Raw genomic sequence first — 15,053 nt, forward strand, 5'->3', positions numbered from 1 at the left:
TGTTTTATTCCAGGATGGTCTTAGGTGTCGAATGTGAATCTTTCTCCGGCCGTATACTGACTCCTGGTCAGTGACTTTGACCTCTTCCCAGTTGATCCTGCTGGTATGGTCAGATGTTCACAGACAGCCAGGGACAGAGTCACCACTGGTTTCCTGGAAATCTCACATTGAAGACAAGACTCCAGAAAGTCCGTGCTCCTGGCCAAGAAATACACTTTTACACCCACTTTACGTTTTGGTTTTTGTGGTGAGCTAAGCTAACCGGCTGCTGGCTGTAGCTTCAAATTTACTGTACAGACATTAGTGTTATCGATTTCCTCATCTAACTCTCTGCAAGAAACTATTCCCTTAAGGAGTTAAATAGTTTTTGGTGTGCGCTGACTCCTCGTCACTTAAAATCACTTTCTGTATGTTCCGTAAGTAAGTGGAGCTTGTGCTGAGACTTTTTTTGCCAAATTACATAGATCTTGATTTGGCTTTGCATATTTTTGACAATTGTTTTTCCCTTTGTCCCGATATTTACTTGGATTTCAGGAGGTCTCTTAAGTGTGTAGAATTTGATGACCATGCAGCTGTGAAAATATTTGCTATTTTTGTACTCACCTCTCTGTACACTGGACTAACCCATTGCATTTGTAGCTGTTTTATCTTTTATTTGTATTTTGTTATGCTAGTGATGGATCTGTATTTGTAGTTGATCACTGCCATTCAATACCTCTGCACTGCATCTACTGTACTGATGTAGTGCTGGTAGTACCTATGTTTACTCAGCAGGGTGAGGTATTCAGCCTTGATATACCAAACATGCTGCTGCAGGTATCTCAGTTCATACAATTAATCAATGTTTCAATTGTTAAAATCTTTATTCAGTATTTATGTTTTTAGATTATTCATATTTAATCAATTGGGTAGGTTTATCCAACGTGTCTTTATTTTGAGCCTAAACATGTCCATAGTTTATTTTTTAGTATGTTGAATGAATGGTAACATTTATATAAGGGTTCTATATATGTTTTTATGCTCAGGCCGGCTGATATTAGTGAATTCTATCTTGGTTGCTCAACAGTCCACTTGAAAATAATTTCTTTTAGAAAAGGCGATTTAAATTGTTTTCTAAGGACTCATTTTAAGCAAGAGATTTGTGCCATTTAGAAAAATTGTGATTTCATGGCCTGGTGCATTTTATTTCACACTCATTGAAAAGTTTTTGTTTTTGTATTCATTATGTAGCTGAGGGTGTTATGCAAAGACATTCTATGCAATATACTGTCTTTCACCCTTTCCTCTAACCTAACTGTGCCCCTAATAAATCAACATATATTGATCTTATTTGTGTGAGTTTGATCAGAAACACAGAGTGAACTAACATTAAAATACCACAATAGTGTTTTACTATTGAAAACAAAAAAATAACAGTATTTGCCTTTTTTTAATTCCATATACATTTTCAATTATCTCTGACCAACACCAAAGAAAAAGTGTTATAACAAAGAAATGAAAATAATTACAAGTTTGATTACAGGAATAAAATCAGTGAAAGAAATATAAATTGATATACAATAAATGCGTTTGTCAGAACAGTGACCGATAATACACACTAACCATTATGCTGCAGAACTATATTGACAATGTGTTATGTGTTGTAGTCATATGACTGTGAGGTCTGTGAGTTTCATACTGCACAGAATTTCTCCTTTAATATTACACTTACAGGTGTAACTGAGGGTTAGATGTTAATAAGGAGGTCTGCGGACTTGAGATTGCTCACCTTTAATTTCATGAGCATTTCCTTTACATGTAACACCTCGTCCCTGAAACTGAAATGCAGAATCCCTACACTTTCACTTCTGTTCCTTTTCTAGGAAGTTGAATTAGTGTCAGTTCATTTGGTCAATCGTTCAGTAACTAGTGACAAATTCTCTGCTCCTCTCTGTTCAGTGTCTATCGTTTCTTTTCTGTCAGTGGCTTTATAAAGCTCCTCTTGGGCTACACAAAGTGTTCTTTCTTGTATTATTTCTGCACTCTTTTTAACATTTATCACCAAGCACCCAAAGCAAATCAACATATATGAAACCTCCCTAAGTGTCTCTCTGTGGTGTCCATTATAATAGTTTGACCTCCTTTCATGCATCTACAAGTCTAAGTCACTGACCATCTGTTTCTGTAGTTTGGCTATTTTCTTTGGTAACTTCGCCCATCCCTTCACTGCTTACAGACTCCAGAGTGTGGATGAGGTTTTCCAGCCCCCACAGGTAGCCATCCTCCCGGTTGCCTTCCTGCCAGGGAATGTCATGGTTTAATGTCTGACCCTCTTGTAACGCTGTGGTCTTGCCAAAGTCAATGATCCAGACCTGTGCCTTTCTCGTGTGGTCATGGATAAAGAGGAGCGAGCTGCCAATGACCTATGAAAAACAGAAAGGGTTACATATTAGCTTTAGCTTTTCCTCCTTCTGCTTATATTCATTCATCCCTGCATACATACAGATGAGTGACAAAACACAAAAAAATATATGATTTGATTAGAAAAAAAGTTGAGTCACACTAAAACAGTGTGGCTAAAAGTGAAGGATAAACAGTTGAAATAGTTAGCAGAAGTTATTTTGACCATGTTAGACAGCACTGTCACCATATCGTTAAAATCCAAGTACATCTTTTGGAGAAATGGTGTTTCAGATGAAGCGCCTGCTGCAGCACTTTATTTAAGCACTTAGTTTTTTTCTTCCTGTAATATTTGTCACTTGTGTTTGGATCAGTCATCACCTCGTGTTGCTTGAAGAACTCTGACTTCTTCAGGGCCTGCTGGATCTCCGTCAGTCTGTTCAGGTAAGACTTCTGTTTCAAGAAAAAACGGGCGGATCGTAAAATACTAACGTTACCTGAATCCCATGATTTAATTTCAAATCTATCTAATCTGAATCCATTAATTAGAAGCTATAATTGTAACATATAAGGGTGTCGAGATGGTGTATATTTGTGAACCTCCCACCATAATAGAAAACTCAAACAGTATTATTTGCAGTGAATATTTTCTATGTACAGTTCAAACACTTGGAGGCTGTTTTTATTCATCACCAGACTGTCCACAACCGTTTCCCAATGTGAAGACCGAGTATACAAATTATTTATATTTGTCCAAACACTGAACAGAGATGTGAGAGCTTACTCAAGCTGTGTGTTTGTAGTCGGTGTCGTCTTTCAGGTAATGCATGCCTCGTGTACACACTAAAGTATGTTTTGTGTGCGTCCATACATGCATAAATATACAGCCTTCATTAGCCTCTCACAGACTCATTCACTGGTACCAATTTATTTCTAAGTCCATCCTTGGTCTGCTCCCCTCCTATTGTTGTGGGTCTATCTTACAAAAACCTAGTAAGTATGGTTTGCCCTCAAATGAAATCCTCTTACTGTCCGTCCCTAGGGTTCACACTGAAATGGGAAAACAGGCCTTTAAGTTCTCTACCCCCACAGCCGGTTTTACAGCTTGAAAGGCTGAACCCAATTAGAGCATTTACATTATGTTATTTATTTTGTGAAGGGTTTGGAGGCTAATTTAGTTGGAGCTTGTAATTGCTTCCCTAGCTAGATCCTGATACTGTGTGTCTTGTTGTGTGTATTTTTAATGTTTGCATATGCATATATGTTTTCCAGGGCTCCCTTGGAAAAGATATTTTGTAATATCAATGGGACCTGGTTACATAATGGTTTAATAATAATAATAATAATAATAATAATAATAATAAAACAGCATATATGTGCGCAGAAGCGAACTGATTGAAACGTACTATGATGTCGACATTCCCTCCGACAAAGTCCTTAAACACCTGGATGACATCCTGCTTCGATCTGGTTTTCTTGAAGTTAGTCCGACACGTACCGTCACATTTCTAAAAGAGAGGAAATATTACACAATAAAATGATCTGCTATAATCTAGTTTAGTTAAATTGTTGTTGGCCGCTTCAGGACAAGCTGTAAACAAAACCGCAGCGGATGAAGATGATATGGCGAACGTGTTAGCCGTTTTACACATCCAGCAGACAAGAAGCAACATTAGCATTTATTTCAAGTTTGTTTCTGGCCACCTGATCAATGTAAGTCCAATATTTACTATTTATCTATTTAGCTCTGTTTAGTCCCTACCAAGTCTTCATATTGCACGTAGTCATTTGTCCCATGGTTAACGTAAAGATATCAGGTAGAGCAGCTTTAATTCATCCCTGTAATTGTTTGCTAAATGCTTCTGCTCCTGTGCTTTTTTCACATAATTAAACGCATGGATGCTGGTCATGTTTGCCATTCTACTTTTTAGTGTCTTGTTAAATGTATAAATGTATTTTTATTAATATATATATCTTATCTAAATTAATGACTGTTAATAATGTCCATATCACTTTGTCTACCTTTATCCCTTCTATCCTGAAGCCCAGGGTGTTGGTGGAGCTCATGGTCTCCCTCCACTGCATGTAGCGAGGCTTGGTGACGCCTTGTTGGGAATGCTCCTGTGGAGTCGGCCCTTCGCTGTCCACCTCCACCATTTTTTTGTACAGGTCTTCCCGCGGCTTGGGCCGTTCCCGCGCCCGAACAAGCTCCTCCTCCAAGTACGTTCTGAAACAGCAGGAGGAAAAACGCCTTCAGACTACCGGCAAAAGTGTTCTCTGCATGTAAGTAAATAGTAAAGTGTGTTTACTTTCAGGGTTTGTCTTGCATTCACACCCTTCATTATTAAGATGCAAGATACATAGCTAACTTACAAAGGACTTATTGTTTAGTTTGCTGCACTAAAAGCCCAAGAGAGTTCCTTTCTAATGGCGTTGACTCATGCAGAAAAGGTGACCAGCATCATACTGTATAAGTATTAAATTCTGCTGGTGAACAGTACTTTAGCACATTCACACTTGTCGTATTTATACCAGACAGTTATGTGCAAACAGATGTGGATTTCAGTTTCAGTTTGTGAGCTACACTTCCTCTGTGCTGAAGAGGGAAGCTGAGAGGAGACTCCAGCGTGCAGTGTTCAACTGTGTGAAAGTCTGAGTGTGTTAGTGCAAGTTAGTGGTTTTGCAACTTTGTGGTTGTGTGTTTTTGACAAAGGGGAGTCTCCAGGGACACCCTGAGTGTGTGTGTGTGTGTGTGTGTGTGTGTGTGTGTGTGTGTGTGTGTGTGTAACCTCAGAAATTCAGACACACACACACTTAGTAGACAATAAAACGATTTGTTCAAGTATGTGTTGTCGTGCGTGTGTCTGTAACTTCAGTGCACAAATGTATGTTGAAGCTTGAAGTTTTCAGACCTGCACTCCTGTGCATGCACGAGCATATGCATGTATACATTCATGTGTGCATTCATGCATGTTTGTGTATATGGGTTTGTGCTTGTGCTCATAATACAGTGAGACACTCCGCCCGCTGTGGCAGGAAGCCAAGCATATAGCCTGCAGTTACAACAGGTGTTCCCTTGTAGAGCAAACGCTTTAGGCGGCATGTACTGTTAGCAGTCTGAATGTGTCTCAATCCATTTCAACAGAACATGACCATTAAATATTAGCATACACATAAATTACGTAAATAAACAAGGAAATTATCTGACATTATCATTTCAAATTAGTGTAGCAGAAATAAACTACAAAGACTGTTTGACACAGTTACATGTATGAAAAAATGGGGTTATAATGATAAAGAAATGGCTAAATATCTATTATTAGTAATTAAATTAATACCTTACTTCCTTACCTCACTCCCATCTTGCAGTCCATGACATTGGGAAGGTCAAAGTTCACCAGCAGGTCAGTCATATGAAGGAAAGACTCTCCATCTTTTTCCACAGTGCCGTGGTATCCGGGCACAAACGGGAGCAGCGCGTCATCCCTCAGCTTCTCAAAACACTGCATCTCGTTTTCCGAAAACTTCTTCAGGATGTTGCCCTCATCTGCAGCTTTGAAGTTACCTGAGATGAGATGAAGACCGATGCTTTGGATTTCAGGCATTCACAAACGGGACGGGTGAAAAACGGTCTAGACATTAAATGATACATGCCCTGATTTTGTTAGCCTGTCCAGAAATGTGCCTGTATGCTGGAAATGACATGTAAGGCCAAGTTAATACTTTTAATCTCAATGTTTGTGTCTTTTGCAGGGAGATAGTGTTTAATGAAACTAACAGATCTAACATCAATCATCCATGACAGTAGTGTTTTTAATCCCTGTCAGTGTGGTGACGGTGCTTGACCTCTTCTTCTCCCATTTTCTTAATCCGTAAAGCTGCCAGAAAAGTTCAACAACAACTCAACGATGATCTGAACAGGTCATACCTTTATGCCCGGCTAGCTGAACCCAGTTCAGTTTTCTCCTCTGCGTAACACTGAAGGGCCAGTTGACGATTGTCTTCAACTTCCACCACGGCTTGCTCTGAAGAAGACGTGCAAGAAGATGCACAGAAGTGAGTATAATAGAACAGAACAGAGTCCGTTTTTGGGTCTATCTGTGTGTTCAGGACAGTGCTGACCTTGGTCCACCCTAAACTGTCTGATTAGAAATCTGATCAAATAAGCAATTCTACCCAGTCAATCTGATGCCAGATCTACACTGCATGAAACCTCCAATCTAGGTCAGTTAAATGCCATTTCTGTGGAAACTCATATCTGCACTCAACATCTCTATTCAGCATCTCCAGCTTGGTGGTGTGATGGTCTTCGTTTCACAGAGAAAATATATACTCTCTAACAACAGTTTACAGCTAAAGACATTTTCTGGTTATTTTGCTTTTATATTCAAGTAAGATTTAGAATGTCACACTGAGTAAAGCATGGATGATTTGTCATCTTTGGTCATATTGCCATATGTTATTGCTAAATCTGAAGGTTTAACACCAAATAATCAAGGGTGACACTGCCCTTGCTGCTGGCCTCTCAACTCCCATTCGCTTGTTAGTAATGTCTGAATTTTTTGGTGTCATATGAGTGTTTGTAACAAAGTATCAACTGAAGACCCACAAAAAAAGACGACTGATGGGTGATTATCTTTTTTTGGCAGAGATGTTTAGTATTTCATGGTTGTTTGTTTGAGGACACTTCTCATACCACCCTCGCCTTTTTCTCTTTCTCTGTCTCTCACTACACACACACACAACACACACACACACACACACACACACACACACACACACACACACACACACACAGAAAAACACAGTGACGGCTTACGTATTTCACAGAGACAAAGTAGTGCTTCACACTTGTGGAGAACTGCCTGTTTTATTCCCTCCCCAGAAAACTGACCATATCTCAAATAAGACAGACTGAAAGGATCATACAGTATTTCTATACAATACTTATAAATAAATAAATAAATAAATAGTAAATAAACAAACTCCCAGGCATTGGAAAGAAAATGTAGTACATGTTCATAGATTCTATCTTTAGGCTTTGGAGAGGTCATTTTATTTCTGTGTGATCTGATTGAAACAGGATATGAAACAGGGACTCTCGTGTTAGTAAAACACAAAGCTCTGCAGCAGCCAGCCAAGTCTCTCTTAAATGTCAGATGATATGCTTCACTTACTGTGGTGCTGCTTGTTTACTGATAATATCGCATTGTGAAGGTGTTAGACTTCCACCAACGAGCATTTGTTTTATTGCTGCAAGTCTCTAACTGTATTGGCTTGTCAATTAACGCAGGCAGATAATAACGAGTTACTTACTCGCGAATATTTTTAGCATGTTAGCGGTTGATTACATTGAGATTGAAATAAAGTGGAGTCAAATCAAATCATGTTTATTTGTCACATACACAATCAGACACAATCTTTTGTGCCTATGTATATTATACAAAAAGACTAAATAGAACAGAATACTATAGAAGTCAGGAGTCTAATGTTTCATCCACAGTTTGAGAGGGAATGGAAACTTAGATCTGAACTCTGAGTTTGGATATAAACACAATGACCCTGCAGCTCTACGGCCAATATTCATATTTTATGTATAGTCTGACTTTGAAACTTCATGTTATTCACACAAGTCTGTCCCAGCCAGTTTGTACTGATAACACTGGGAATAATACTGAGAATACTACCAGAGGTGGAAGAAGTATTCAGATACTTGGTCAAATATTGTATAATTTTACCTCTTTTGGCCTTGAACTGCTAAACAACTTATAGCTGAAAGTTGACAATGGGCCCCAACTACACACTATTTATTTTATGAGGCATCACAAGCCAAAAAAGGCTGTGGAACACTGGTTTAATCCTTAAAATATATGAGCTTATTATGTTTTCATAATGTAAAATCTTAATTGTGATACTAACTGGTAATCATAGCTGTCAGGGAATAAAAAGTACAATATTTTCCTTAAATGCAGTGAAGCTGAAGTAATAAATGGCAGAAAATAGAAATATTCAAATAAAGTACAAGTACCTCAACATTGAGTAAATGCACATAGTTACTTTTTTCCACCACTACTTTTAATACAAAGATATTAACAGAGTTTGATTCACTCTCACATATTAAAAGGAACCTATTTCTAGTCTATTCTATCAGCCTAATGTTTGCTTTCTGTTGCGTGTATGACAAACTTACACAACACCATGCCAATGTGAACAGTCAGAGTAGCCATTAGCAACACTGCAAGCACAAACTACTGAAAGCAAACTTCTACAGTTTCCAACAATGCATTTTACTGAGGAGAACAACAGTGAGCGATGTGACTCACTCAGTGAACCTTTATAGCTCATGCCTTCCATGTTACGCTGTATTGTCATCTTCAGGTACTAATGTGTTGTAAACCGCTGCATGATGATCACATTTTTCCTGTTTCAATGATGAGCCTGTTTGTCCACCTGTCTGTCTGTTCTCTCGTCTGCTGCATTTCCATTAAAAAGCACTATGCTGTGCACTACTAGGAATTTATCTATACGGTACGTGCATTAAAGTGTGAACTAGCAAAAACTAATTACAGTCTGATACACAAATGTTTTTGACTTCCTGAAGTGGTTCTCTGTTAAATGTCAAAGGCCAAGGCTTAAACTTGCTAGTGACCACAGAAAAACATGATTTCACAATGTAAGGCTGTGCTGTACTGTGTGTGCGGAGGCTGATGTGTGGGCTGAAGGGGCAGAAGCTATTTTCAGAGGTGACACAGCCAACATATTTCCATTTTGAAGTATTGATGTTTTAAAGAGCAAATAGAGCTAGAATGGACTTTTATTGGGGAAAGCCTTCATACTGAGCCTCCCTTGACTGGACGTTACTTTACTCCCTTTTTACACACATGCACACGAACACACAGGCTTAACAGGCAATGTGTATTCAGTCTGTTTAAAATAAAGTGATAGCTACAGACCTTGTATGGAGAAGGCAAAGTGATGTGGTGGCAACATAAAACACACACATACACACACACAATGAAAGTATGAACCTTAGACTAATGTGGTGACAGGGTAGACAAAAGGCAGATTTAGTTATTAATGCAGAAACCAAGAGGTGACTCACTACGATCACACTTCCCAACAAGTCCCATGAAGAGTTGACGATCAAGTAAAACCTGCAAACGCAAGCATGTTCAGTAAGACTGAGACTTGTCGGCCACAAGTAAAAGCTTTATCAGCCAAGAATGTCAAACAAATGTCCACCCTCAGCATCTATTTAACTAAAGGCCGATCCTTCAACACTAGTCTGTGTGCTGAAGGAGGGACACACAGTGATAAAGGTCAGGGCTTACAGTTACAAAACATGATCTGAAATTTACCATGCAACACATGTATTTGCATTTTATTAATGCGCATAACATGTGCATGAGTTATCCACTTAATAGCCTGTGCAAAACATTGCTTACTGATATAAAAGATTCCACTTAGAATACTAAGAAAATAACGGTTTGGGGTTTTTAAATATTGAATCATGAAGCCAATCATCACCAATTTGTGGCCTTAAAGATCCTTTGCAGTAAACACAATGAGCTTCTTCATGTTGGTTTGGGTTCATACAGCTCCTGGGATCATTAAGGTGATGTGAATACGGAGGGCTAATGTGATTCAACGGGGGACAATCAAATTTTCTCAAAGATTATCCTGGGCTCTCTGACAGGGATCTCGAGGTTGTTTAATCATACGTTTCACATGATCTTTAACAACAACAAGAGGAAAGCATTTGACCGGTTTGACCGGTGCATCTGACAACTGACATTTCCCAAGAATCTCAAAATAACATACATTAGTGCAGGACAGATACAAAACAATTCCTGAAATGCAAAAGTGACTAATTTCCCATAAAAAAAGTCTGTTGCTGCAGAATTCATAAGACATGTTTATAGGACTAACTAACTCTGCATATACCACTGTAATTGGTGGTCCTCTGTGAGGAAGTAGTTTGCTGACTGCTGTGTATGTGCTGCTGTGCTTCACTGTTTCTTGTTTTCAAAACATCAGCTCTTTACTGTAACTGGGTAATTATAGCGATGCAGATTTGAAAAGATATTTACTACATTACTGCACAACTTGTTTATATTACACTTTATTCATTATTCATTATTGTGCAGCTGTCTACCACATATATTATTTTATTTTAAATACATTATATTGTATTCCCATATTTCAACTTCTGCACTCATTTATGTATTGTATTCCTCTATTTTATGTTTGTTGTCTTATTTCTACTTACTTTTGGTAGTCTGACCTTTCTTTTACAATATGTGCACATAGAACAATAAAACAACAAATAAAACAATAAATCAATGTCTTAGATTCTCTTTTTAATCGTGTGATTTTTTTGTCTATACATATTTGTAAGAGCATTGTTGGAAGGAGTTTGAGAATTGTTGTGCACTAAAGAACTTGAAATTGTCCCAGGATGCTCCATCTAGGAAGATATTTGCTGTAGCTGATTTAGTCATGCATTATAGCCTATAACAGTAATGTACAGGGAGGCGACATTTTGTTCTGAATTATTTTATACACTGAAACGGGACATAACATAAACTACAGTGACATGATTTGCTGGTAAACGTGCCAGTGACCCACTTTAATGGCTTTCTTCAAGTCATGACTAGATCTGTATCTCTTTGCCGTTTACTCACCTCTCCAGTGTCCACCAGATGTTCTAAAGTGATGATGCCTTTGCTTTTGCTTTCGTTGTCGCTGAGTAAATCATCCTCGGACTCCACAGCAGAGGACCCTGTGGAGGAGATCGAGGAGTTGGACAGTTTCCTGCGCAGGGTACCGTCCACAGCATCATCCCAGTCCTCCTGCTGCATCTCCCGCGAGGAGCCGCCTCCCTCCGGGGTGATGGTGACCTGCGGTAGCCGGCGCGCATCCATCACAGTCGGTGCTCCGGTTGCGGACGACGGGGCGATTTGAGCGGCATTCTGAATGAGATCATCACAAATGTGGGATGCCTTCCCGGCTGTTCTTCGCTCCAATCGCGGCCCCTCGTTTATTCCAGTCCCAAAAAGCACGGACTCCTTGGAGCTCTTTCTCCTGCACTCTTTGGGCATTGGAGACCTAAATCCGTCGTGAGAGCGCACGAGGAGAGGCGCAAATCCGATTCACTTTATCCTTCAAATCTGGTCATTTCACTTTGAGAAAGTTCAGTTTGTGTATTCAGTCGATCCTCGATCTGCGGTACTTCCTCGTTGTTTGTTGATCAAGTTTTCACACGTTGAAAAGCCTCTGTCAGCCTCCCTCCTCTGTGCGTACTGTTGGAAAGGGGAACCCCTCTCTGGCGGTGGCTTGGCTCGCGCTTCTACACGCACGCGCTGTATTATCTTCCGCATTGCCTTTCTAGCTTCCTGACTGAAAAAATAAACCAGCTGACATGTTCAGTTTTGTAGGTACAGCCTTAATTTACTCTCTGCGCTGATATACGACACCAACCTGCCCCTAAACTGTACGGGAACTATAGCCTACCTTTCAATCAAAATAGCAATCGGCCACACATGTAGCAGTATGCAAAAAAAGATAACAATGTTTTAGTTGCTGCATCGAAATATTTCTTCTAAAAGACACGCACACCTGCATAACCCCCCCCCCCCCCCTTTAAAGCTTCAACGTTCAAAACTTCAAACTGTGGTTTATTACACAAAACCTGTCATAGGGGGTTGGGGGTTGGGGGTGTGGTGGGGGGGTTATTTCTAATAAATAATCTGGCGACATCAGATGACGAGGACGCTCCTGCGGTTTTACTGCTGACAACTCTTGATCTCTTGACAAGAAACAGTCAGCGCTGAAAGAAAATATGGTGTGTGAAACTATGATGAATACACAGTTACAGCCATTGTGGTGACTCAGTATTTATGAAATAAATAGCCTTTAAGAATTTACTTTAAAGTGAGGAAGAGAACGGAGGACTTGACTGGAGTGTTTTTTGCAAAGGCAAGGAAGGAGTAAAGGGATAGAAAGAAGACAAGAAAACATAAAGGTCACAATAGGCTAATGATTAATATAGGTATACATGATTTTAGTATCTAATCTTATACAAATCTACTATGAAATCAGTCAAGTAAAGACATAACGTTTTGACAATGTTTTAAATCCTTGGTGGTCCAAGCATGTCCTGTACTGTACAATAAAAAAAGTTTGCTCTCTTATGTTTCAACTCTCATTTCGTTTTGTTTCTGTAACTTCCAAATGTACTTAATGTGGAAATCACCAGGAGATTATAACCAGTTTCTATTCTTTCTTTTACTTTTCGGTTCTCAAATAAAACAAAACAAACAGGAACAATCTGCACTCACACAAAAAGACTTAATAGCCCAAAATCAAAAACAGAATCACAAAAAATCCCAGCAGCTCACAATTAACAATTAACAATTAACAGCAATACAGAATGTCATTTATATCATTTCTAATTTGAGAAAGTAAGTAGCTTTCAGTAAAGGAAAAGTTCCACATTCGAAATAGATATGGCATACATACAAATGTTTTCTGTCATCAAAATGATACATAGAGAAATTTGGTCTTTCTTTCATTGACTGACCAAAATGTGATCTCCTCCTCAAGTCTCAGCTGAAAGTTTTCCCTCCTCTGTTTATTCGTGTTCTGGCATTCACCACCCTCCATCCTATCTTTTTCACATTCAACTCACTTGCATGCACACACACAGGCCCACATAAATACACACAATGCATGAGCATTTTTATCTCTTCTTTATCTCCATCCGAGCCCTGTCTTTGTTGTAGTTCCCCTTCCCTTTCCTTGTCTCTCTGGCCTCTTCCTTCGCTCTGTGGTATAGGCTAAGGTTGCCACTTCCTGACAAACTCTTTCTCCAGAGAATCTATGCTGTCTCCGGACAGATGACTATACAAATACACAGATTTAAGGATTGATGGATCAGTAAGGATATAGCCGGATGCATCTGAGAAATATTGTGTGTGTTTTAACCTAAATATAAGCAAATAAATCAAAGAGAGATTCCTATTTCCAATGACAGACAGATTAAAGGTAGAAGAATAAAAACACTGATAGGCTACACCAGCCTGTAAAAGCGGATATGCTTTGTAACGCATGAGGTAAAATAAGGAGTTATGTCAATTAATAATGGATGCCGCATTGTGAAAATAAAGTAATCTTCCGTTTGTGTCATAAAGCTAATTTTTCAGAGCACTAAGCGAGGCTGGATCACCAACAGGCAATGCAGCCCTGGGGCCTCAAAACTCCAGGGGCTCCCAATGCTCGGGCGTACTCTGTGAACAGGTGTGTGCTAATTTAATTATAAATCATTTTGTAAAAATGTAAAAACAAAAAACACAAACTCTAGTTTTAAGGCCTTAGCTATTTAGGTTTTGTACCTGCATATTCCAAAATCTATTTGAACAAATTGGCACACAATAAATCTGGGGCCAGGTAGTATTAAAAGCATAGAAACAAAACTGCACACATTGCAGTGGGAAGAACGAAGGTCCAACAGGTCATTGAGGTTATTCATGCCATACACTAAGAGACACAAAATACAGTATATCCTAATTTAATCAACTTTTGAAGAGAAACTGGTGTGTTTTTTTATTTTAACTGCCAATTGCCTGATCTAATAATATACATCCCAGCCCAGTAGGTGGCGATAATGCGCCAATAAACTGGTTTGCCAAGTGCCAACAAGCAGAAAGAAAAAGAGTTCATGTCCATGTGGATGAATGCCGTTTGTGGTAATCCCTCCCACCAAAAACCAAAGATGTGACATTTAAAATATTAAATGATATGTATCCATCGAATCACTTCCTACATGTAAAATTTAATTGGGAAAGTAACTCTTGTGTTTTCTGTAAGAGCGATATTGAGACGGTTGAACATATTTCTTTTTTCAGTGTGAACCGATTAATGACTTGTGGCTGTCTTTTCAATGCTGGCTTCAATCTGAAGGTATACTGCTACACCCATTAAACGAAATGTCAATTAAAGCTGGAATATTTTTAAAGGATAAGAATCTAGAATTTTTGATAAATAACTTGATTGAGCATTGTAAACATTTTATTCATAGGTGCAAATATTTAAAGGTCAAACCCCACATCAACGGTTGGAAGAATGAGCTTAAGAGTTTTGCTACATCTCAATATATGACAAAAGGAAAACGCCTTTGTTTGTATACTAAAAATACTAAAAATAAAAATAAAAAAAGTTTGTGGTAATCCCAAAACAGACATATGGGCTACTCTATAAAATATATTAATCACTATTCAAATTACATCATGTACAGACAGCAGTCAGGTTTATGTAGATCCCAGCTCACAGGGGAATCGAGGGGTATTAAATGGCGGATTCTCTATAGCTAAATAAGCTCTGAGACAGGACAGAATGTAGGTAGGCTAGCTTTCAATAAAAGTGTAGCTAAAAACTGTAACAAGGAGAAATATAATCACTGTTTAGCAAAAGCTTTGGGATTAAGGAAACAAAGGACGTCACCTATATAAAAAAAGCAAAAAGTGGGAGGCTGAGATCAATAGGGTAACATTCCAGAGAACAAAGGATCATATCAAGATTGAAATTAGGGCACACATGGTGAAATAAAATAATGCACTCAATGGGGAAACATCCTAGGGTTATGTGAATGTGGCTAAGAAGAAACCAAAGAAGGA

At 38.7% G+C, this 15,053-nt stretch overlaps 1 protein-coding gene across 1 annotated transcript; it reads right to left on the minus strand.

Annotated features, from left to right (window-relative positions):
• Positions 1-450: 450 nt before the first annotated feature.
• Positions 451-11,736, minus strand: itpka (inositol-trisphosphate 3-kinase A). Its single transcript, XM_031278513.2, has 7 exons — positions 11,064-11,736; positions 6,308-6,404; positions 5,731-5,944; positions 4,402-4,606; positions 3,786-3,887; positions 2,761-2,832; positions 451-2,402 (listed from the first exon to the last, which is right to left on the minus strand). The coding sequence occupies exons 1-7, from the start codon at positions 11,478-11,480 to the stop codon at positions 2,145-2,147; spliced, it is 1,365 nt and encodes a 454-aa protein (XP_031134373.1). The 5' UTR covers positions 11,481-11,736; the 3' UTR covers positions 451-2,144.
• Positions 11,737-15,053: the final 3,317 nt, after the last annotated feature.

Source organism: Sander lucioperca, chromosome 18 (genome assembly GCF_008315115.2).
Source record: "Sander lucioperca isolate FBNREF2018 chromosome 18, SLUC_FBN_1.2, whole genome shotgun sequence".
NCBI lineage: Eukaryota > Metazoa > Chordata > Actinopteri > Perciformes > Percidae > Sander > Sander lucioperca.